At 46.2% G+C, this 24288-nt stretch overlaps 1 protein-coding gene across 19 annotated transcripts in view; it reads left to right on the top strand.

The window, feature by feature from the left end:
- The window catches only part of NEDD4L (NEDD4 like E3 ubiquitin protein ligase), a 369323-nt gene that overhangs the window by 338663 nt on the left and 6372 nt on the right, over positions 1–24288 (top strand). For all 19 annotated transcript variants that reach the window (XM_050768042.1, XM_050768039.1, XM_050768035.1 and 16 more), the window contains 7 exons: positions 1158–1279; positions 3763–3833; positions 6515–6610; positions 16692–16765; positions 18980–19040; positions 20876–20935; positions 22537–22644. In XM_050768042.1, the coding sequence (XP_050623999.1) occupies positions 1158–1279; positions 3763–3833; positions 6515–6610; positions 16692–16765; positions 18980–19040; positions 20876–20935; positions 22537–22644 (592 nt within the window). The remainder of the gene's footprint in view (positions 1–1157; positions 1280–3762; positions 3834–6514; positions 6611–16691; positions 16766–18979; positions 19041–20875; positions 20936–22536; positions 22645–24288) is intronic.

The raw sequence follows: 24288 nt of genomic DNA, 5'->3' as shown, positions 1-24288 counted from the left end.
GAGTTGTTTCCGAGGTCTCTGGGTAAAGGCAAATTGTAAGGACTTTGAGGACCTAGGACCATGCCCTGCTCCTGTGAGGAAAGAATCAGGTTTCCCCTTGCATTAGGATTTCATCATTGCCAGGCTTGGAAACTGAGGCAGACTAAATTGCTTTCTGAGCAACCAAAGATCGGCTACTTCCAGGCCAGCCATTCCTTCTTCTGAATCCTCCAAGGGTTAGGCTGGACCCAAGCCCTCAGTAGAATAGTCATTGACCTTGCTGAAGGGTATTTATCATCACTTTAACCCTGGGCCCTAAGGGGACGTGGGTTCTCCCACATCTCCCACGTGGTACCAATCTCCTGGGGGCTCATTTGGAAGGCAACCTCAGTGCATTCTTCTCAGTTGCTCTAGCCAAGAATTGCCCAATTGGTCTGTTGTTGTTATTACTGAGTCCCATGAGAAAGCCCACTATGGACAATTTATCCAACTACTGAAGGTGGAGGGCAGGGTGGGGAGAGACAAGATCTTTACCTCTCCTCCACATTTTCAAAGATACCCCCCTGGAGGAAACTGTCTGTGACCCCAGTTTGAAAACCACTGATCCACATAATTGTGAACCAAGCAAGGTCATTTGGACAAATCTAAACACTTGCAGGTTTGCATCATTGAGAGAGCCATATCCTGTTCCTAATCCCCTTGAGGCCTTTTCAGAGCAGAGTAGTGGTCAGAAGACAGACCAAGGGTTGGGCCCATAGCAGACATCTTATGGCCAAGCCAAAAGCCTCTGGAAGGAATTAACCTTCCTTTATCACAGACACGACCTAAAGTACCCACATCATTGGGAATGCCTGCACAGCCCCTTTATTATGTGGAGTTTCTTATCTCCCCAAGATATTTGGCTGAACCATATGAAATAGACACTTTGTGGATCAGAAACAGTCAAACATCAGCAGTTTCTTATGGTTTAATTGACTTTAGAGTACACATGCATCAGCTTCCATGGTGGGTCATGGTTGAGCAGGTGGTAAGTCAGGTCCTCTAGCCCACACCTTTTCCCACTAGGTACAGAATGCTTGCAAGGACACTGTAGAAATTGAGTGACAGGTGGCAAAGAAATATGCAAAATCTTGCATTTGAAAGTGTGATTGGTCTTTTCTTCTCTTTCTCCTCAAAAGGGACAACTACACTCTTCAGATCAACCCTAATTCAGGCCTCTGTAATGAAGATCATTTGTCCTACTTCACTTTTATTGGAAGAGTTGCTGGTCTGGCCGTATTTCATGGAAAGCTCTTAGATGGTAAGTCTTGAAGTAATAAAAATAGGTCAGTGCCGCTTGTGGTTTGCTGGTAGGTGACTTATCTTTTGCATCATGAGTTTTTAAGCAAAAGCTTCACTGGTTTACTCATAAAGTATTTTTATGTTTCGCCCATAATGGATGTGCTTTTCTCTGGTAGCTTATTTTGGGCACTGAAGACATAATGTCTACACACAGTTAAAAACAAAAGTTTTTTTTTTTAACTTCATTGTAAAGCACAGAACATTATGTATTTATACATTTGTATGTTTTCTGGAATAACTTTACTGAAAGCAAGATTTGATAACAGATGGAAAAACTAATTGAAAAGTTAATTAAAATGATCTCATCCATCTAATATTGTGTGATTATTGCATTTGTCCCCAAATTATTTTTTTAATTTGAAGGGACTAAATAATTTCAAAATAATGTTACCACTCAGCTAAGACGTTAACCCTGAAACAAATAACACAAAATAATTTCATTCTTATTTAAAGCATGTAAATCATGGAAGAATTTCAAGGTACCTTGAAAGTTAGAAGTCAAACCCTCTACCTGGCATTATCTATAGGCTTGGAGACTTCTAAAAGATTTGGCCAATTCAAAATAGCGTCCTTAAGAAAACACTACAGAAATCATCAGTAAGGAAAAAGCATCAGAAATATTTTTTAAGAGCTTGGAGGTAGAGTGGTTGAGGATGGGAAGAGGGAGAGTAGAATTTGAGATTAACATTGCAATAACTTACAAGAAAGATATTTCCAAGGGAACTGTGTTCATTGCATTTATGGAGCCCTAGCTATTCTAATAAATAATTTGTATACCCTCTGTACTTTTCCCATGAATATGTTTTTACTGTTAATTGGTAGCTGATATTGGTGCTCTGATTGTAATGCTTTATTTAGTGGGAGGGTGACAGTAAACACTTTTTTTCCTCTAGAAGGAAACTAAACCACATACTCTTTCCATGTATGTATAGTGTGAATATATTTTAATTTCCAGCTTTGTAGTCTTGCCACAGATTATTTCAGCCTGCTCAAATTCACTCTAACTTTCTCAGAAGGTCAGTTTAGTCACCATATGCAAGTGAGAAGATGCTGTTAGTTGCTACAGCGTCTTTAATACTCTCTATAACAGGGGGTATTAGAGAAGCACAAGATATGATCCTGACCTTAGTCAGCCTATATTTTAGTGGGGGGAAAAGAGATGAGAACAAAACCAGAAGAATCACAGTGATAGTGTCCGAGCAGAAGGGAACACATTGAGTCCTCAGAAGAGAAAGTGACTTGGCCGGCGGCTCGGGGAATCTTTCCCAGGAAGAGCTACACCTCGGAGGTGGGGTAGCATTTGAGCATTCAGAGGCTGGGATCATTTCAGATGAGTGAGGACTGGCCCAGAGTCCAGGCTCTGTGGAAGGAGATGGGCAGAAGCAAGAACCAGGGTCTCTAGGAGCTGGCTAAAGTGACCCCCATGAGAGTGATCACGATATAAACCTGGAATTGCACATTTAAGAGTCCACGTGCACATAGATGGGCCTAGTCAGCAGTGTCTTCAAATTTCCCACAGATGGGAATGTCCCTGTCGGCAGGGCTCATTCTGCACATCTGTCCACTGCGCCCCCTGGTCGGCTTCATGCTTTTACTTCCCCAGACACTGGAGTCTGTTGGAGCCTTTATGGGGCCACGCTGAGCCGGGGAGAGTTGGCCTGCGCTGCAGAGGGTTGGTGCCTGGTGGGCGGATAAAGGAGCAGAAGCAGGAGCCTGGGGTGCCAGGTCTGGTGTGGTCAGGGCCCCCTTTGAGGAGGCGTGTGATGCCTTTAGATCAGGTCAAATGGAGGCCCCTGCAGGATGCCTGCATGGGGGGAGGTCGACCTCGCTGCTGTTGCCTACCTGAGGCCTCTGCCGTCCCTCCCCGGGAGGTTACACAGGCCCTCTCCGTGGCCTCCCCCATTTCCAACCTGTCCCCTTCCTGTGCTTTCTCCCCATCGCTGCCCGAGCAATGATAACAAAAGACCGATGGAATTTCACCTGGTCTTTCATTGACTCACCACTGCCCTCAGAGAGCACCCCAACTCTCCAGCACCCCATGTGGGCTGTGCACTGCCGGCCCCTCCTCTGGCCTGTCTACCTGCCCTGGCAAACTGCTGGCGAGTCCCCAGGCTTGTGGCTCTGCTTAGTGTACCCTTTTCTTCCCCAGTTCCTATGCCTGATTTGCACTGTGGACTCTGCTTGACCTTGAAGTTCATCTGTCACCTTCCAGAGGCCTTTCTGGCCCCACTCTGCTGCGCCATCTCTCTCAGCGCAGCCGCCCTCCTCTTGCCACTCTCCCCCGATCTCGCCGCCTCACTTGTGCAATACTGCAGAAGGCCGTTGGTTACTCCATCCTGGTTTCTCATTTACATTGAAAGCCAGTTAATCTTTTCTTTCATGCTCTGATAACGTAGCAGTATCAAAGACCTGAAATTAAACCCAGTGTTTACCGTATTTTAGGTTTCTTCATTAGACCATTTTACAAGATGATGTTGGGAAAGCAGATAACCCTGAATGACATGGAATCTGTGGTGAGTAAATGCAGGTCACACACTGGCCATCACCAGGCACTTGTGTCTTATGGGAAGGTATTGGAGAGCCATGTTTGTAGTCTCAGCCACTTCTATGGGTGTTGCATGCCATGTGAACAACAGGAGACATTTAATTGCTTGAAAAGTTCATTGATCCGTCTAATTCTTGTAATAAGTAAATATTATTGTTCACATTTCCTGGGACCATGGTACCTAGGGTGGATACATCCAAATCCCAGTTGCCTCTGCTTACCCGGCACAGGACTCGTGTGAACTTACTAAATCCAAGAGACAGCTGAAGATCTATGGTAGCCTGTGTTTCCCATAAAAACTGCTGCTACTGAATGTTTAGAGCTTCATCCACTCTCCCTCTGTTTCCTGACCTCATAAAAATGGTAGAGGCAAAGGTCAAAACAATAGGAAGAATATCAGGCAGACATCCTAGACATGGATGAGTGACGCCACAGCTCAGACAAGTGAACACTCGAGACGTTCTCCAAGTAGTGATTTGGGTTTTCATGTTGCATTTAACATTAATTTTACCTAGACCATTTTAGAGTTGGAAGGATTTTTTTTTTTTTTTTGAGACGAAGTCTTGCTCTGTCGCCCAGGCTGGAGTACAATGGCGCGATCTTGGCTCACTGCAACCTCCGCCTCCCGGGTTCAAGCGATTCCCCTGCCTCAGCCCCTCAAGTAGCTGGGATTACAGGCACATGCCACCATGCCCGGCTAATTTTTTTTTTTTTTTTTTTTTTTTGTACTTTAGTAGAGACAAGGTTTCACCATGTTGGCCAGGATGGTCTCGATCTCCTGACCTCGTGATCCTCCTGCCTCATTCTCCCAAAGTGCTGGGTTACAGGCATGAGCCACCACGCCCGGCCAGGATTTTCTACAAAACAAAAATTGATGTTCTTCTTATAATATACTTCCGCTTCTCTTTTTCTTTTAATGTACCTATACCCCACATCTACCTCCAGAGTGTATGCGTGTTTGCCCACACACCAGCACACACATGGGCCACTGGGAAGCGTGTTTGTCCATTTGGGGCATTTGCAGCACATTCGTGTTTGCTCACTTGAGTTAAAAAGCCCCTGCATGACGTCACCTGGCTGTGATACCAGCTATATCTTGGGCATGGTTGGGTAGATGAGCTGTGTCCTCGGCCCTGACCAGTGCTGACTCAGTGTTTCTGTTCCTCCTCGTATGAAAGGAGAGGAAGAGGCCAGCAGTGCCCTTGAATCCGCCGCTGGTTTGCCAGTCATGGTGGGTTGGGTGCACACCTGTGATTCCAGTCTCCATTTTCACCTTGTATTTGTGCTTTCTGCTGCTTCATCATACAGTGATGAAGAGCATAGCAATTTCTCTTAATGTCTAATTTTATACATGCTGACAGTTAGTGCCTAAAATACAGTGCATGTATTATTTTTACCCTCTTCACAGCCCGTCGTGTCCCCAGCAGGAGAGACCGTGGAGGGACCAGGGACAGGCGCTTAGGCCTGTGACTGCTCCTCTGGATTCTGAAACCAGAGCGGCCACCCTTTTTGCTGACATTAACCTGGAGAGTGATCAAAGTGCAGGAAAGAGGATAACTTAAAACTATTGGTGTTTCTTAGTTGGAACATTATTTTACTTATTTATTTTTTTGGAGATGGAATCTTATTCTGTTTGCCAGGCTGGAGTGCAGTGGCACAACCATAGTTCACTGCAGCCTCCATCTCCTGGCACAAGCAATCCTCCTGTCTCAGCCTCCCAAGTAGCTAGGACCACAGGCAAACACCACCATCCCTAGCTAATTTTTTATTTTTTTGTAGACATGGCGTCTTGCTATGTTGCTTAGGCTGGTCTTGAACTCCAAGCCTCAAGCCCTCCTCCTGCCTCAGCCTCCCAAAGCCAAGGATTACAGGATTATAGGCATGAGCCACCAAGCCCAGCCTAGAACATTCTTTATCCTTCCTATTTTCCTCAGATATTTTCAGTCTTTTTAAAAACTTTATTTATTTTTTATAAAGACAGGGTCTCACTATGTTGCCCAGGCTGGTCTCTTTAACTCCTGGACTCAAGTGATCCTCCCACCTTGGCTTCCCAAAGTGCTGGAATTACAGCCATGGTATTTTCACTCTAAAATGATAGAAAGTATATTGACCAGCCTGGCCAACGTGGCCAAACCCCCATCTCTACTAAAAATACAAAAATTAACCAGGTGTGGTGGCACACGTCCATAATCCTAGCTACTCAGGAGGCTAAGGCGGGAGAATCAGTGGAACCCAGGAGGCAAAGGTTGCAGTGAGCCAAGGTCACGCCATTGCACTCCAGCCTGGGTGACAAGAGCGAAACTCCATCTCAAAAAAAAGAAAAAAAGAAAGTACACTGATGTCTGTATGTTAAATTTTGTAGACCAATACAGCAGCTCCATGCATCATCCAGAGTAGATACCTTCCACTGTGCATCACCAAGGACAGGATTTAACTGCAAGCCCATTACAACTAAAGTAGTTGGTTTGTTTATATTTCAAATTAAAGAGGAAGGTTTGGTTTAGGTGGAGCAGGAAACATTGCATTAGTGACGTATTTCTTGAGCATCCTGCACAGAATTACATTAGAATGTAATTATTTAAAGAAGTCAAACAAGTTTGTATTTCGGGGGAAAAAATGCTGAATTTTCACTCCTGTGTCATTCTGTAGGATAGTGAATATTACAACTCTTTGAAATGGATCCTGGAGAATGACCCTACTGAGCTGGACCTCATGTTCTGCATAGATGAAGAAAACTTTGGACAGGTACGTGTGGGTAACCCTGGGAACTCTTCTTTAGCTTTCAAGGGGCACTTTCTTCTTGACAGGTTGTAACACAACTTTGCTGGACAATCGGAAACAACCAGCAGGAGCTGCAGGTGTTGATTTTCATCTCATTGCAGCAGCACCTTCTTGTCATGCCAGGAAGCCACACTCCAATTACAACCATTTCTCTCTTCCAGCAAAGTTACAGAAATTCCAAGAGGCCTTGGGGGCCTGAGCCGGCACCTCTTCTAATCCAAAGCAAATGTGAATGTTTCATTTGTACCTCGGTTTTAGAATTTAGGTACTTAAAAAAATAGTGCGATTGTTGACTTAGCAATGTAAATACATCACCAGGAGTGGATGATGCTGGAAGGGCCATTGGTTTTTCTCTCTGTTTTATGGTTCTGTTGTCATGGCGACATTTGTCTTGTGGGGCTCAGCGTGGCATGCTCAGGTTTTTCTACCATTCCATCTGCTTTGCCCCCACGCTATTACTCAGGCTGGATTAATCCTCAAAGTCAATTTCAGACTGGTCAGCAGGGATTTGGATGGGCCACTAAAAGTGGATTTCAAAGATAAAGTTGCCTGCTTGGAATTCTCATCATCCTAAGGATCTATACGATGTATCTGTCTCAAATCTGAAGCCTTTGCTTCGTCTGCCACTCAGTAATAATGGTGCAGCTTGGGAGGTGTTCTCAGGATATTCTCCGACCCTGGTACCTGTCCTTCCACAAAAGCCCCGCGGTATTTCCCATCTCTCAGACTAAATCTCCATGGCTATGAAATTAATTAGACCATAGAACTAATTGTGATGGTTGCCCTCTGAAAAATGAAATAGACGTGTTCTTTATTGCTAGATGTCAAAGATTGCTAGAGAATCTTTGAGAAAAGTAGCGGATGCCACTAGATATAAAGGATTTAATGACTGAGGGTAAAAATGGTTGGATAAGAAAATAATCACATGAATATCACAATCACTTGTTATTCCCATGTCCTGTGTTTGAGCCAGGAAACTTCAGTCTCTAGTGTGAGTCCTGGCATGGGTGGAACTTGGGGAGTCCATAGTGCCCCTCAGTGGCTGGGCGAGGCTCAGAGAAGGACTTCAGGCACCAGAGGCAAGAGACCTTGTGGCTTAGTGTAAATGATCAAGTCCTTTAAAAATCTCCTTTTTTCCCGCCTCCCCTTCCGCCCCCCTCCCCGTGTTATGCTTTATACCTAAGAATCCTTACAGACAGACGGACACTGTTCTCCTGCACGGGGACCTTGTGATGGAGCAGGGAGGGGTCTTTTCAGCTGCTGCCCCTCTGGGTCTCCAGCAGCCTCCCCAGGACCAAGAACACTGGCTGTCTCCAGCCCTGTCTGCCTCCTTCCTCTGCTGCCTTTGACATGAATGGCTCACTCCCCCCAGAGACGCCTGCAAGGCACAGTGCCTTTCACTCGGGGCTCTCACCCCTCCCCGCTGGTCTGCAGTCCCCTGGAAGTGCATGGTCCTCTGCTGGCCCTGTGGATGCAGGTGTCATCCTGCCAGCTGTCCTGCACCCGCTGTTTTTTTGTCTTACCCTTGCCATCTGGATGTCCTCATCCTGCCCTTGGCTCCAGCTGCTTCCGTCTCCATTCACCACCAGCCTCTTATCTCAGGCCCACATCTGCCTTCCAGCCTCCAGAATTCCCTGGTCTAACGGCCTCCTCATCTGCTTCTCCTGAGAGGCTCACAGGTCCCAGTGCTAAAGCCACTTTTTCCTCCCCAGCCCCCACATCGGTTATGGTTTCATCAGTGCCACCACTGTCGCCTCCCACCTGACCCTTGGGCATCCCCTCAGAATCTCCCTCTCTCCTCATGCCATCTCCCTGTGCCCAGGTTTGCTGTGCCCTGTGACTCCCCGTCCTTGACACGTCCCTGTCTGTGCTCTCCCCTGGCCCATGCCCCGATCACTTCTTGACGACTGTTCTCACAGCCTCCTGTCAGCCACTCCCTTTCCTGCTTTGCTGCTCTCTACCCTGTTCTCCAATGCCCCCACTCCAGGTGTGAGCCCCTTATGGAATATTTCTGAAATACAGCCCTGAAAATGTCCTTCTTCTACTTGGCCATCTTGTGACCTTCAGCATAAACGAAAACTTGTTAGCATGATCCAGACCTGCCCCCCTCTGGCATTACCCTCTGACTCCTTTCTGTCAACCTGTCAGCAAACTGTGTGCCTTCAACAATGTCCCCAGAGATGCCTCAGTGCCACATTGCTGCCTCGACAGTGCCGACTCTGTACCGATGCACTCTCGTCTCTCCCCCATCACCTCTTTCCCTGCTGTCCTCGAGGTATTGACTGACGTACTGTGTGCTGTACGCCCCCTGAGGTCTTCTGGGTCTCTCCAGTGCTAAGCATGTAGTTGATGCCTACTCAGTGCTTATTGAGCAAACGAATGAGGAGTGCTAATCTGGCTTATTGAAAATGTGAATAAGGTTCTAAGTGATAGAAATCCTAAGTGTGAGAAAACAAAATCAGTTGAGTCATAGTGGCCTTTTTTAAAAAGCCGGACCTATTGAAGGGTCTGAAACTGCCAATTTTCAAACAATTAGACATGGTTAGTCACCCTGGAAGTATCTTCCTTTCATTTTTAACATATGAAGGAAGGAGTGGAAGTAAAGAACTAAGGAAGATTTAAAATCAGTCTTGTGTGTTAAATGCATTAAAAAAGTCTTTTTGTGGATCCACTCATAGAAAACCATATGACCAAATTAACCCAATTCAGAAAACTATTCACAATGCCACAGTCAGAAGCAAATGATCTGGGAAACCTTCCTAATTACATTGAAGTGTAATTGTTTCCACCTCATAAATGGAAATCAAACACAGGGTGTTGGAGTTTTTAAGCAGGCCTCTAATGAAACTTCGGATGATCGTTCAGGCTAGATCTTCATTAAAAACAGTTCTCAGACCTCCTCGTTTAATGTTGTGAATTCTTCTGACTTTGGGGTAAGATCAAGTAGAGTAATGCACTAATCAAAATAGACCCACGAGATGAGTAAGATAAGAATTAGGTGCCCAGTTTGTTAAATTACTGCCTTGCCTTTTTAAGAGAGCTATCCTTTTAACAGGGAACTCGTGTATTTATTTTGCACTCTGGGAAGGAATTTAGAGCGAGTTAAGCAGCTGCGTATGGATCTCATCTCCCGTATCCAGTCCATCAGCGAGCCTTGTTCACACACCTGTGAAACCTTTCTCACTTCTATGCATTCTCCCGATCTCTAACTCACACCCAAGTCCAAGCTCCCATCTTCCCCACTAGACCCCCGACTGGTCTCTACGTCCAGTTTGGCTCCCTATAATGGCAGAGTGGTCTTTTTGGAATATAAAAATGAGCGTGTCCTTCCTATGCCAGAAACTTTCAGGGGTTTCCCCTGCCCTTGAGCTAAAGACCCCAACCTTACTTTGTCCCACAAGGTCCTGCATGGCCTGGCTCTCCCCGCTCCTCCTCCAGACTCACTGTGAATCAGTGTGTTTAGCGCCTGTCTCTGCTGCGCAGCTTCCTCCCGGTGATGGCAGCCGCATCCCTGCCCTGTGCTCACTCACTGTCATGTACTTCCCACCAGCACATTGCCTGGTGCATGGTGGGTACCCATAGTTGTTGATGTGGAAATCTAGGCATTAGCACGATGCCCGGACAAGCCTCTCGCTTCTTTGGCCCTCTGCAAAACTGTTGACTCTGACCCAGAAGGAAGCCCATTCCTCCCCAATGCCAAACAGTCAAGTCGCTTCCGCAGTGGGGCAAAGCGAGTGCAGTTGCTATGGGTTGAAACAGACACGCAGTCAGCCTTCCACGGTGTTTCAAGCTTTTTTTTTTTAATTTCACAGTTAGAAATATCAGACCATGAAGTTTGGTAGCTGTTCCTTCATGTAATGAAGCTGCAGCTGTTGCCATTATTTTGCAATTTGTTTTCTTTCTGATCGGTAAGAATCTGGGACTGCTGGTTTCTAGGGCCTAATATGAAAGTTTCCACTAAAGAAATGTCAGCATTTGAACTATGATCCCGTGCCAAGCAGGAAGAATAAACCATACCCCCATTCACTGCTGTGCACACATACCCGCCCCCACCAGGAGGAGGGACCCTTTTAGGGCTGTAACAAGTGAAAATTCTTGATTGCAAGTTCAGCAGAACATCATCTGATTTGGTTATGGGTTTGTTTGTTTTTTGAGACAGTCTCGCTCTGTCACCCAGGCTGGAGTGCAATGGCAGGATATCGGCTCACTGCAACCTCTGCCTCCCGGTTTCAAGCAATTCTCATGCCTCAGCCTCCTGAGTAGCTGAGACTACAGGTGCACGCCATCATGCCCGGCAAATTTTTGTATTTTTAGTAGACAGGGTTTCACCATGTTGGCCGGACTGGTCTCAAACTTCTCACCTCAGGTGATCCACCTGCCTTGGCCTCTCCAAGTGTTGGGATTACAGGCGTGAGCCACCACGCCCAGCTAATTTTTGTATTTTTAGTGGAGACAGGACTTCTCCATATTGGCCAGGCTGGTCTCGAACTCCTGGCCTCAAGTGATCTGCCAACCTCAGCCTCCCGAAGTGCTGGGCTTATAGGTATGAGCCACCATGCCTGGCCTGATTTGGTTGTTTTGAAGAGGTACCAGAAGTTTCGAGAGGCTGTGTAGTAGTTGGAGGGAAAGCATGGGCAGCAGCCATATAGGAAGGTTCTTTAGGATCAGGCCTGGATCAGGTTGAGCCAGTCTCCATAGGAATGATCACCCCAAGGGGACAAAAATGGATTCTTGGAGGAGATCATCTCAGACATTAAAGTGGTTTGTGGCCCTCCCAAAAGCCACAGCACATACCACAGGTGTACTGTGGATCTCTCTGTTAAGATTTCATGGAGAGAGATGGGCCATTGGCAGAAAGAATCTAAAAAGGCTTTTTAGGGGGCAATAATGAATTAAAACGTGGAGAAACACTTGGCGGGAGGCAGTGAGTGACAAGGCAGAAACGGTCAATATGAGGGATAGGGCAGAGCATGTCCTGGCTGAAGTCAGAAGGAGCCAGACCAAGAGCCCAGAGCTGGAGGTGGCTCCCGGGAGGGCTGAGGCCCCGGCCCCTCCAGGCCAGTCAGGGACACAGAGGGATGACACCTGGGGAGACGGGAAGTCGGAAGGCTGGTGTGGACTCACTGCCTCCCTGCTGTTGGTAGTTGCGCTGATGTCTGCTGGAGAGGCTGGAGAGGATGAGGAAGGCCTAGTTGGTGGAGTGATGGGGGTGCAGGGCACTGACTGCCCCTGAGGCCATGCCCTGCAGGATTTGTGAGCACCCATCGATGGGAGTTTGCCCAGCAGTGCTCAGTTTCCAAGAATGGAGTCTGACAAGCAGACAAGCCTTGTTCCGCCGAGTTCAGCATATTCGATGTGATCCAAGCTGTTTCTCAGCAGCTTCCCAGGCGGCACAAAGCATCTATGGAGAGTCAGGGAGATGTATGGGAATCGGGTTGTTAACTGGCAAAGGCAGGGAGTCCCCCAGAGGTTCCTCTGATCTCTGTGAGGAAGAGAGCCAAGTTTATGCTGGGGCCAGTAGACTTAAAGAGGAATTTTTCTACTGCAGTGTTTTCCCGTGAGCCCTTGCTGAGCACCTGCTGTGGCTGGGCACTATGTTCTTTGTGTGGGGTCCTCCAGGAGCCCAGGCACAGGAGGGTGATGGCCCAGAAAGCCCTGGGAGGGCGGGGTGTGCGTTTCGTGGCTGAAGGTGACAAGAATCCACCCCACAGAGGAGGCTCTGCAGACTGCTTGCCAGGCAGTGGGTCCCCTGGATGCCAACACCAGCTCCTTCTGCAGTTTGGTGTTTCTCCTTGGTCACCTTGCTGGGTCTCTGCCTCCTCCGGAATGCTGTCCACCCTCATGATGCGGCCAGGGTGCTGCCGCAGCACCTGTAGGAGATGTGCAGGGCGGAAAGCAGCCCCTGTGTGACGCTGCCCCGCCTTCTCCTGCTTACGGCTGACACTGTCACGGTGCCACCTGGCATTCGGTGCTGATGACATACAGTCCCTCCCCTCCTGTGGTGGCAATAGCTGACATTAAGAAGGGGCAGATTTGGGGGAAAGGAGAACACAGGCTGTAGTTAGAGTGAAGGTCAGGCAGGAATGGAGGCCCGCGGGGAATCTGTGTGCCCGGAGGCGAGCGTTAGAATCAGACAGGCTTGGCGTGGTCCCCGCTTCTCCAACTCCCATGGAGCCTCGTGCCCAACCAGCAAGGGCTTGGGGGCACCGGCCAGTGGCAGTGAGGCAGTGTAGCGGGCTGGACAATATACCTGCACTGCAGGAGACGGTCTCACGATCAGCCCCTGACAGCCGGTCTCAAAAGTGGAATTTGAAGAGTGGTCATTGCTTCTAATGAAAGTGTCGCCTGTAACTCATGAAAGTGTCACCTGCAACAAACCCTAGAAGGATGCATTTCTGTACCACTGAGGGGTCGAGCCCGGAGGAACCAAAATCTGGGGACTTGCCCCCTAACTTAGTAGCTTAGAGAGCAGAATTATAAACCCTTCGTCCTGTGGCCCTCCTTGGGCCCTCCCCTCACTCTCCCACAGAGAAACCCAGGGTCAGAATCAACCGTGAGACTTGACGGCTGCCCACAGGATGATTTACTGCTGTGACCTCATTTAGCATGGTAGTATGGGCCCATTTTTTCGTTTCTTTCAAAAATTACTAGTTTATCTGATTATAAAATATTAACCTTAAAAATAAAGCCAGTATAGGCCGGGCGCGGTGGCTCACGCCTGTAACCCCAGCACTTTGGGAGGCCGAGGTGGGCGGATCACAAGGTCAGGAGATCGAGACCACGGTGAAACCCCGTCTCTACTAAAAATACAAAAAAATTAGCCAGGCGCGGTGGCGGGCGCCTGTAGTCCCAGCTACTCAGGAGGCTGAGGCAGGAGAATGGCATGAACCCGGGAGGCGGAGCTTGCAGTGAGCCGAGATCTGGCCACTGCACTCCAGCCTGGGCGACAGAGCGAGACTCCGTCTCAAAAAAAATAAAATAAAATAAAAAATAAAGCCAGTGTAATAAAAATATGTAAAATAAATAAATGTCACTTATTCCCAGTATCTCAAGAAAACTCAGGATTAAAACTTTTATTTACATTTTCCAGAATTATTCTTTGTAAGCACAAACACAGATTTTTTTACAGAAGTGAAATTCTACGCTGCATACATTTTCTTTATTATTAATTAATTAATTATTTTGAAACGGAGTCTCGCTCTGTTGCCCAGGCTGGAGTGCAATGGCGTGATCTCGGCTCACTGCAACCTCTGCCCCCCGGGTTCAAGCGATTCTCCTGCCCGAGCCTCCTGAGTAGCTGGGATTACAGGCGTGAGCCACCACTCCCAACTAATTTTTGTATTTTAGTAAAGATGGGTTTTCACCATGTTGGCCAGGCTGGTCTTGAACTCCTGACCTTGTGATCTGCCTACCTCAGTCTCCTAAAATTTTTATTATTATACTTTAAGTTCTGGGATACATGTGCACAATGTGCAGGTTTGTTACATAGGTATACACATGCCATAGTGGTTTGCTGCACCCATCAACCCATCATCTACATTAGGTATTTCTCTTTTTTTTGAGACAACTCTTAATGCTATCCCTCCCCTAGCCCTCTACCCCATGACAGGCCCCGGTGTGTGATGTTCCCCTTCCTGTATCCATGAGTTCTCATCGTTCAACTCCCACTTATGAGTGAAGCTGGAAACCATCATTCTCAGCAAACTACACAGGAACAGAAAACCATTTTCAAGTTAATATATCACACATATCTTTTCATGTCACTAAGTATCAGTCTATAGCATTCTAATAACTATGCGAATTTTATTTTGTAGACGTGCCGTTTATTTTTATCCATGCCCTGTTGGTAGAAGTTTAGGCTATTTCAGTATTTTCTATGTAAACATATAATTATGTATAACCGTGGAATACTCAGATAGATAGATAGATAGATAGATAGATAGATAGATAGATAGATAGATAGATAGATAGATATCTGTGAGAAGGGATATGTAGTTTTTAAATTGGGATGCCTATTGCCAAATTATAATATCTTCAGAAAAAGATTGAAGCAATTAGACTCCCTCCCACAGTGAAAGTGAGAACCAGTTCCCTGCATTCGGCGACACTGGCTTATTTTCTCTTTGGGTGCTGCTTTTGGAGGAAGCAGAGTGTTCTCCTCCTTAGCCCTCCCCTCCCCACTTTGTCTGTGGCTGACCCGCTCATTCAGTAGCTCTCTGGAAATCACAGCTTTCAGGCAACACCAAGGAAGGCTCTATGATCAAAGAAAGAGGGCCGGATGAGTGCTGGAAGGAGTGTATTACAGGGATCGTGGATGCTTATGTACTTCACCTCCCTCCCTTTCCCTGCGCAGGGGGAAAGGGTGGGAGAAAGATTCCGCCTGGGTGTAGCCGGGCTGTACCAAAAGCCTTCTCAATAGCAACGCCTGGGCTGGGATTTATTAACTTGTCATTGATGTGCATCTGATAAGAAAACTGTTACTGAAGGAACAACAAGGCTTTCTGGGGAGGAATAAATGGGGAAAAAAAGAAAAGCCAACCTGGGTTATTAACACGTAGAACAAAAGGTATGAATGAGCACTGTCCGCGCACCTCTGAGAACAGCCACGAACTGCGGTGTTTCACTGTGGAAACATCCCCACCCCACCCCCGAGTGGAAACCGTTTGGCATCCTCCATCCCCGACACGGCTTGTACGGGGCAGGAGCAGATGACCCCTGGGAGAACATGGAATGCACTGGGAGGATGGCAGCTGGAAAGGGAAATGGAGAAATGAAGGACGTCAGCAAAACCGGAAACGCAGCAACAGGATTAAAATTCACATTGGGCACAGTGAAGACTTCAGTTGACTTTGCAGAAATGGAAAGTGTAGTGGAAAAATGAGATTCCTTCCTGAATAAAGAGAAAAAGAGAATGTAGAGGGACTGGATGGATGATGAATGTGTTTTACGTTGAAAAGCCATCTCAGTGTGAATGGGAACAAGAGCCAGTGCATGGAGAAGCCGCATGAGAGACACAGGTGCGAGTGCTCGGGTCGGAGGGGCTCAGGATCTCCTGGGTGCAGGTGGCAGGACCAAGGAACCCCTGGAGGCAGCCTCTGCCAGAGCACAGCATTTATCACAGCGTGGAACCTCCATCCCTCCTGGGGATCCCCACCCTAACACTTCCTCTAGAAAACCCTCTCCCCCTGCTTGGTTTACTCTGCAGGCAGAGGAAAAGAGACTTACAGGGAATCCCACCAAAATAGTGGCATGGCTTTCTTTCAGTAGGAGAGGTGTAGGTGGTATATTTTTCCACCTTTTTTTCCCCAAAATTTCTACAATGAGAAAAAAAAATTTTATTTTAAAATAATAGGCCTTTCTCCCTTCCCTCACACTGGTTACTGCTATATAGGGCATGATGGTAAGCTAGATCTGGGTCAGAGCGTAGGAGAAAGGGCTGCCCTGATTGCAGCTGCTTTATTCATGATGGTGGGTGGCACTAAGGGAGGAAGCTTCGGGGCAGATGAGCAAGGAGAAGGCGTCCTATGCAAATAAATGTCTTCAAAAACCAGATAAATCTGTCTCTTCAGCCTGGATCCTTAAGCTTCTTTCTTGTCTTTAAGTATCTGTTTGCATTTTTGAAAGAAATACCATGCATCCTTTTTTATAACTAGAAAATATTCAGAAACAGAATGCATTAGAATTTGGATTTCTGGAGTCTTGATGGGTGTACCCTGTTCTTTTCTCTATTAAACATAATTAGTGTCCTGATAAATGAATAGCAGATGAAAAAATGTTGCTCTTCATTATTGCTAATACATGAAGAATAATTAAAAGTCATAAGTAACCATAAAACAATTCGCCTTTAATGATAGCATCTTTAACTGTGTAACATCCTAGCAATTTGAAAGCCTCATTGGACATTCTCTTGTGCACAGAGCCCATCTGCTGGGAAATATTTCTGAATACATGTTGTCTTCCTTTTATAGTAAGACATTGTTACTCTATAATAATATGCAAGATAACTTCGTGATAAGTAATTGTTGTTTTATCTTTGTAATTACAGACATATCAAGTGGATTTGAAGCCCAATGGGTCAGAAATAATGGTCACAAATGAAAACAAAAGGGAATATATCGAGTACGTATACACATATTTACTGCCTTTTTTTTTTTTTTAATAAATTGAACAGCATGTTTGGTCACTGTCCCTTGCTGAAACAGCTCATGCATTTATTATGGGCATGAGTTTATTGGTCAGTTTTCAACAATATGAGTTCTTTTTTGGCTTGGGCTCATGGGAAGTTGAATATGGGATGGGATGGAAAGTCTGTCTTGTATCATGACTCCATTGAGCTGCCTATAAAGGAGCAGAGGAGGGAGAAAAGGTCTATATTATTGAGTAATATGGCAGATACTCTTTTGGAATATGTGGATATCAACTAAGATTTAGAATTGCAACAGAGGGCCACGGTGTCAGTGACCAGCGGAGCAAAATTAGGAACCAACGAAGAAAAAATACTTTGTCTCTCTCCCAACAACTTTTCCATAACAGAAATGTATAGAAATAATTAAAATGGATAGGAAGAATTCAGCATGTGCAACCCTACGGAATTGTTTCTGGTATTTGTAATATTCTTAATTCAATCTCAGTCTCAGAGTGGAACAAAACGTTGAGTCCTTTTGGAAGTCTAGCTCTTAAGTGATTCTAAGACATTTGTACCAGGCAGAAGTTTTTGCTCTGTTGGGCACATTACATTTTCTTTTTTAGTGTATATGTGTGCTTCAAATGCATAACTCTGGGATCTTCCAAGGAGATCCCCTTGTGCAGGGGTGAGGTGAGCACTGCAGTGTGCAGTTTGTGGCTCCCTTGTGGGTCGCCGCAGTGGCCTGAGTTCCTTGTTTGCATTCAGTGCTTCATTTCAACAGGCTGGGCTCCCTCCTTTCTTCTCATTTGGAATTGGTCAGAGGTCTTGAATTCAGACAGCTCTTGAATTGACTGTGGGTCTTAGCACCTTTCAGTGTGATCTGCAAAGGAAAACCTACTGTCCTTCCTAATTAGGAAGAAACGGAGCCTGTTAGAGTCTCTAGTCAGAGATCCCGGCAAGGACTGGAACTATTACATGGCAGACTTTTTTCCACTCTCAAGTTGAAAGTGAGAGTGGAAAATTCAAGTTATGCTGAATACATAGGCTAGAAATAAGATACATCAGTTCTTACCTGGCCACATTAATTGGCACGCTTGTTCTGAATTTGAACAATCTTAGCTGATGACACCCTGGCAGACACCATTGTCTTCCTTCAGAAAGTACAGACTGTGTGGGATTTAAAAAATATTCTAGCCCAGGGTGACCCAGGTCTCAAGTCTGAGGACTCTGACATGTGTGGTATGTGTCTTGCACCATTCTTTGCGGTTCTTTTAGGGTTCAAACGTAGTGGGAGTCAGGGCCAGGCAGGGTTCCAGCTAGCTTTACTTTTAAAAGTGTAATCGAAATCACCAGCTGCTCCCTGATACCTCTGCTCCCCTGGTGCCAGAAGAATGCTGTTGAGCTGATCACTGTAGCCCAGGAGGTGCCGCCTGAGAGGCTGCACAATGGTTGTGCTGCAGGCTGGTCCTCAGGGCCGTTACCGTGGTTACAGTGGTACCACTCCAAAGGTGAGAGCCCTTCAGAATGATGGAATGCCTCAGATGACACCCAGAGTAGATTTGCCTTGTGATCAGTTATGCTGTGCATTGAACACTGTCACAGGGAACTTGGTTTTGGTGAACTTCAGTTGCATAAGGAGGTCTTACCATTCATCTTCTAAATTTTGGCATTAAATTATGAGTGCAAATCATTTTGCTGATAAAGCTTGTATGTTATTATTGAATATTAGCACATTGGATACGAGAATGAAATATTAGATAACTAAATGCATTGTCCTGAGTACTCTTTACAAATACATATACATATATGTGGTGTGTAGATGGGTGTGTGCATCTTATACACATATACCTGTGTGTTCATACCCCATGAACTTTCCCCTTTTCTCTATGTTGTCACATTTTAAAGCAGTTGAAGCATTTAAAGCATTTTAAAGCAGTTAAGCATTTAAAGCAGTTTAGGTCAGCCAAACCTTGATGTGGGGGAAGCTAATTATTCTTTTGAAATCTCCAGTGAGATTTTAGGTTTTTCACAGGTGTTCCAGGGAGTCTTGAAAGAAGCCATGAAAAACTAAACAGTGGGGGCGCAGAGGAGACCCTCCCCTCTGCTCTGCTGTCACGGGTGGAGGAGAAGCACTCCCTGTTGTGAAGAAAGCAGTGAGTGCTAGTGATGACAGAGGTGGCTCATTATTGTCCTCTTTTCTCCTGCAGCTTAGTCATCCAGTGGAGATTTGTGAACAGGGTCCAGAAGCAGATGAACGCCTTCTTGGAGGTGAGCCTTGCTGGCCAGGGTTCTCTGCCGTGTGCCTCTGGTCCTGGGTCGAGCGGGGATCGCGCTTCTCCTTTGGCTGGTGTGGTGGAGCTGATCATGCACTGAGAGACAGGGGCGAGGCTGGGGACCCCGCAGGAAGGCTGGGATCGCACAGCTCACGCCGCTGGCCAGTCTCCAGCACGAGAGTGTTCAGCTGCCGTGCCGCTACCTCTTTTTCCTTTTCACGGGTTCTCCTGCTTGACTTCTTATTTTCATATTTGTCCTGTTTAAAGAGGACATTTTACAAACTTGATCTAGAACCATTGTCTTGAAGTTTCAGGTGGTACCCAAGGCTTGAAGGCTGTCTTTTGCTGCAGTGACAGGTTCCAAGAAGCCCGAGGGCTCAGAGCTGAATGATAAAGCACAGTCCCCGCAGTGCCTCACCACCCTCCATGGATCACTGCTGCCTGGGTTTTTTGTTGTTGTTGTTGTTGTTGAGACAGAGTCTCGCTCTGTCACCCAGGTGAGAGTGTAGTGGCGTGATCTTGGCTCACTGCAGCCTCTGCCTCCCAGGTTCAAGCAGTTCTCCTGCGTCAGCCCCCGAGTAGCTGGGACTACAGGCATGTGCCACCACGCCCGGCTAATTTTTGTATTTTTAGTAGAGACAGGGTTTCCCCATGTTGGCCAGGATGATCTTGATCTCCTGACCTCATGATCCACCCACCTCGGCCTTCCAAAGTGCTGGAATTACCGGCATGAACCACCGCGCCCAGCCCTGGGCATTTTTTTTTTAATCCCCTGCCCTTTTTCTTTGTGGCTATATTAGTAATCCATTGCAGATTATTTTCTATACAGATACATGGAAAACACATTTTCTTAAGCTTAGTTTTTATTTTATATCCAGCCACCTCATGACAACTTTTACCCTGATACAGAGCAAAGCAGGCACTGCCCAGATCCAACTTTTTAATATGAGGGATGCTCCCCAGCCCCTAGCAGAGGGTGAGGGACTCATCATTTTAAACAGTATTCCACTTGGACCAAAAGTGAAATTCTTTCTTAAATCTCATAGTATCCATTACCTCAGAGATCACACAGGAAACGGCCTCGCGTCCACGTGACTGGTGTTCTCTGCACTGAGGCAGAGCTCTTGGGGCGATTATTTCCCTTCACTCAGGCACCTACACAGGATGAGTGAAGCCCGGGCAGCACACTCAGAAACAACTCAGGGCCTTAGGAACTTCAAATGGGGGGGCAGAATGTCAGGTTTCGTTCTTTATTTAGATAAGAAATCCCAGGAAGCAGATTCCTGGGCCCCACCACAGGCAGTCCACACCTTCAGAAACACGACTTTGGCAGTGCGCAGGGCCCAGCAGAGCTGAGCTCGTCCTAGATCACGCCATAGTTAGTGGTAACCTGGGAACTGGAGCGTGGTTTTCTGGGCGCACAGTCTGCACCCATCACCCGCCTCCCTCTGTGTTTCTTCTCCATGCCTCCAGGACGTTATTTTTAAGTGTGTCTCTTACACATCTGTGGCCTGTGCATTTCAGGGCGCACTGACTCACAGCAGTGTTATAAATGGCTTTTGGAACCCACCTGCCTACAGTAGCCAGTATTCTCATCAGGTTTCAAAAATTACTCCACTACTCGAATCTTCTAGATTCTATGATTTTTCAAAACTTTTGTAGTGACTGTGCTGTTTTTATAGTTACTTGATACTGTCTCTGACGTAGGAATCGTCAGGAGAGATTGCATTTTTTTCTGGCTTACGAGAAAAGTTTGTTTTTCCTGTGAATTTGTTTTTTTTTTCTTCAAGGCAATAGGTGTTTAAGATGATTTTTTTTTTTTTCTTTCAGGGATTCACAGAACTGCTTCCTATTGATTTGATTAAAATTTTTGATGAAAATGAGCTGGAGGTTTGTATTATAAACATTATTTTATGTAAAGTGGATTTTTTAAAGTATTTCTCATTACAAGTAATATTTTAATATACTTGGATCCATAATGTCCTAGAGGTTAACTTTAGATGAATTCTATTACCTGTCTCTTATGGGGCTTGTTTGCCCATGTGGTTCTATTACATGTCTCTTATGGGGCTTGTTTGCCAATGTGGGAGTAAGAACAGCAAAAATAATCCGCTGTAGTTGCCTTGCCCATGAGAGGGTGGTTCTGGAACATGCCTGGTGAATAGAGACCACTGAGCAGAGCTGGGATCATGGCCCTAGCACCAGGCGAGGCAAATCGCCACAACAAGTAGAAACAAGGTTTGCAGTAGCCCTTTGGACAGCAGCAACCTGCTTACACTCCCAGACTGGCCAAGTGTCCTCTGCTGCATCCCCATCCACCCCCACCGTGGCAGCCAAATGGGGGTCTTGGCCACAAGGTGGCCATAAGCATCTACTTGGGCCTGTAGAACAGATGTCTCATTGAACTTGAAGTGGTGTATGTTGAGTGAGGAAAAATACCAGAAGGCAACAAGGTAGTAGCAAAAGGTAGTTTAATGATTGTTTAGTTCAGCTTCTTGGTGTGACATAGATGAGCATGAGCAACAGCCATTTTAAAAACAAAGGAATATCTCGCCCTTTGTTGTGTCGAGAGAAACAGGAGGAAGACTGTGTCTGTTGAGAAGCTGTTGGTGGGACTTGGCTGTTTGCCCCATCCACATCCAGTGAGCGTTTTCCGTAGACTGGCTTTCTATACTTTTATCTCAAAACGGAAAGTTCAAGATCGATATGTCTGTGGAAATCATATACCTCAAGCCTTTCCTCTTATAGGTGGGAAAGTGAGGCAGGGAGCAGCTGGGTTTACCCAGCAAGGTTTTGGCACAGTCAGGCCTAGGAACTGTATTTCCAGGCTTCTGGCTTAGTTCTGTTTCCATTTCATTCTGGTACCTTTGCAGGAATTTCTTCCATTCGTCCACAGGAAACCTCCCCTGATGGAGAGTTGAGTAATAAGAACAGCAAACCTTAGACTAAATGCTAACTCGAAGACCCAGTTATGCCTTAGTATTGGCATATGTTTGCCGTTCTTAGGCCTCTGGACAGATCAGATGAGGTGATTTGTCATCACTGGAATTGACTAGCCCGGAGGAGAGAAGTTCTTGCTGTCATAAGCACTAATTCTTCTGTGGGTAGGGAGATGCTTTCAGATAAGAGGAATAACCTCTCAGGAGGAGAAGCAGCCATGTAATGCGCAGATGCTGCTGGAGAGTGAGAAAATCCACGGGTCCCATGTGTAAGACTAGAGGGGTAGAGAGGACGACTGTGGCATTTTTATATCCAATATAACATACCGTGGCTTGCACAGGGTTCGAATTGAGCCACCCTCGTGACTGCTGCCTCTGTGATTGCTATGGCAGGTGGAGCCTGGAACAGGTGTCTGCCTTCCTCTGTTATGATTTGGTAGCTTACCTTCACGGCACAGTGACCACATGCTGGCACTGAGGGCGGTCATTTCTCAGTGTGTGATCTCTCAGCTTTCACATCCTGCTTTTACATCTGGTAAATTTTCTTCCTAGTTGCTCATGTGCGGCCTTGGTGACGTGGACGTGAATGACTGGAGACAGCATTCTATTTACAAGAACGGCTACTGTCCAAACCACCCTGTCATTCAGTGGTTCTGGAAGGTAACGAACTCCAGGGCCTGACCCTGCCCCTTGTCCTCCACCTGAGGCAGGATTGAGAGCTGTGTGGTGCCCTCCGTGTGGTCTGACTTCAGGACTGATGCTGGCTTTGGGGTCTGTTAGAGCTTGGACTGCTGGGGGAGGGAAGAGGCAAACTGAGCCAGCAGCCCCGTGGCAGCTCCTCTGTAACTGGAGCAGACAGCTAGACTTGAATGAAGTTGGTCACTGCAAAAGCACACTGGCCTTCCTTGACCACCTCGTGAAAGTGACTTTTATTTGAGGGACTGGTCCTCCAAAGTGTAAATAGAAATGGGGGGCTCCTCAGGTCAGAAACAGGCTTCAGGGTTGGCTTTGCCAAGTGCCACTTTCTGTTAAGAAGTCGTTCTCTCAATTTTTAAAATACATTCCAACAAATATTTTGATCTGTGTATCTTTCAACCAAAGATAACACAACTTTGATTTACTATCTTAGGGCCAGTGTTTGTATCCTGTTCAGCTTAGGAGGGAAGTAAAATAGGAATGGATGAGTCCAAGTCCAAGGGAGATGCAGTAAACAAACTTAAAAAAAGAACAGTTACCCCCAAAAAGACTGATTATTTACTTCACCCAAAAAGGAATCATTTAACTTTTTCAAATTTCTTTTATTTATTTTTATTTATTTTTTAAAGATAGGGTCTCACTATGTTGCCCAGGCTGGTTTCAAATTCTTGGGCTTAAGCAGTCCTCCTACCTCGGCCCCTCAAAGTGCTGGGATTACAGGCGTGAGCCACCATTCCCAGCCTTTTTCACATTTCTAAATGCCTATTACTACTATTTCAAATGCCAGCAGGAATAGAGATGAAAAAAGCAGAGTCCTGGGCGTGGTGGCTCAGGCCTATAATCCCAGCACTTTGGGAGGCCGAGGTGGGTGGATCACGAGGTCAGGAGATCGAGACCATCCTGGCTAACACGGTGAAACCCCGTCTCTACTAAAAAATACAAAAAATTAGCCGGGCACGGTGGCGGGCACCTGTAGTCCCAGCTACTCAGGAGGCTGAGGCAGGAGAATGGCATGAACCCGGGAGGCGGAGCTTGCAGTGAGCCGAGATCGCACCACTGCATTCCAGCCTGGGCGACAAAGCGAGACTCGTGTCAAAAAAAAAAAAAAAAAAAAAAATGCAGAGTCTTCAAATCCTAGTCCAGGTCTCACTTGGCTTGTTTTAAATAGTCCCAGTGACATTACCAGTAAAGCCACCTGGATTCCTGTAATAATGCAGTTATGTAAGATACACAGATTGTTTTAGAACCCCATCTTTGCCTTTGTTTTTTTGTTTTGTTTTGTTTGGCTTTTTTTTTTTTTTTTTTCATTTGATAAAATGATGTCTTCTAGGGAACATGTCTACAGTCTGAAATCCCATCTCATAACCTGGCTTCCCCTTGTGATGACAAATCTTAAATACTGTATATTTATCATTGGCTTAGGGGGAACTGGTAAGCCTCGAACACAGAAACATGAGCTCGGTGCCATCAGAGCGTTTGCTTTTTATATCGTTTATTTTGGCCTATTGGCAGAAGAAGAAAGAGATGGACGTTGTGATCACTCAGTCTCTTAGATTAGAGAGGCCAGCTCATATTGTGGCCATAAAAAAAACTACTCAGTTTTCAGTG

This window comes from Macaca thibetana, chromosome 18, assembly GCF_024542745.1.
Source record: "Macaca thibetana thibetana isolate TM-01 chromosome 18, ASM2454274v1, whole genome shotgun sequence".
Lineage (NCBI taxonomy): Eukaryota > Metazoa > Chordata > Mammalia > Primates > Cercopithecidae > Macaca > Macaca thibetana.
This window is presented reverse-complemented; position numbering and strand designations above follow the sequence as displayed.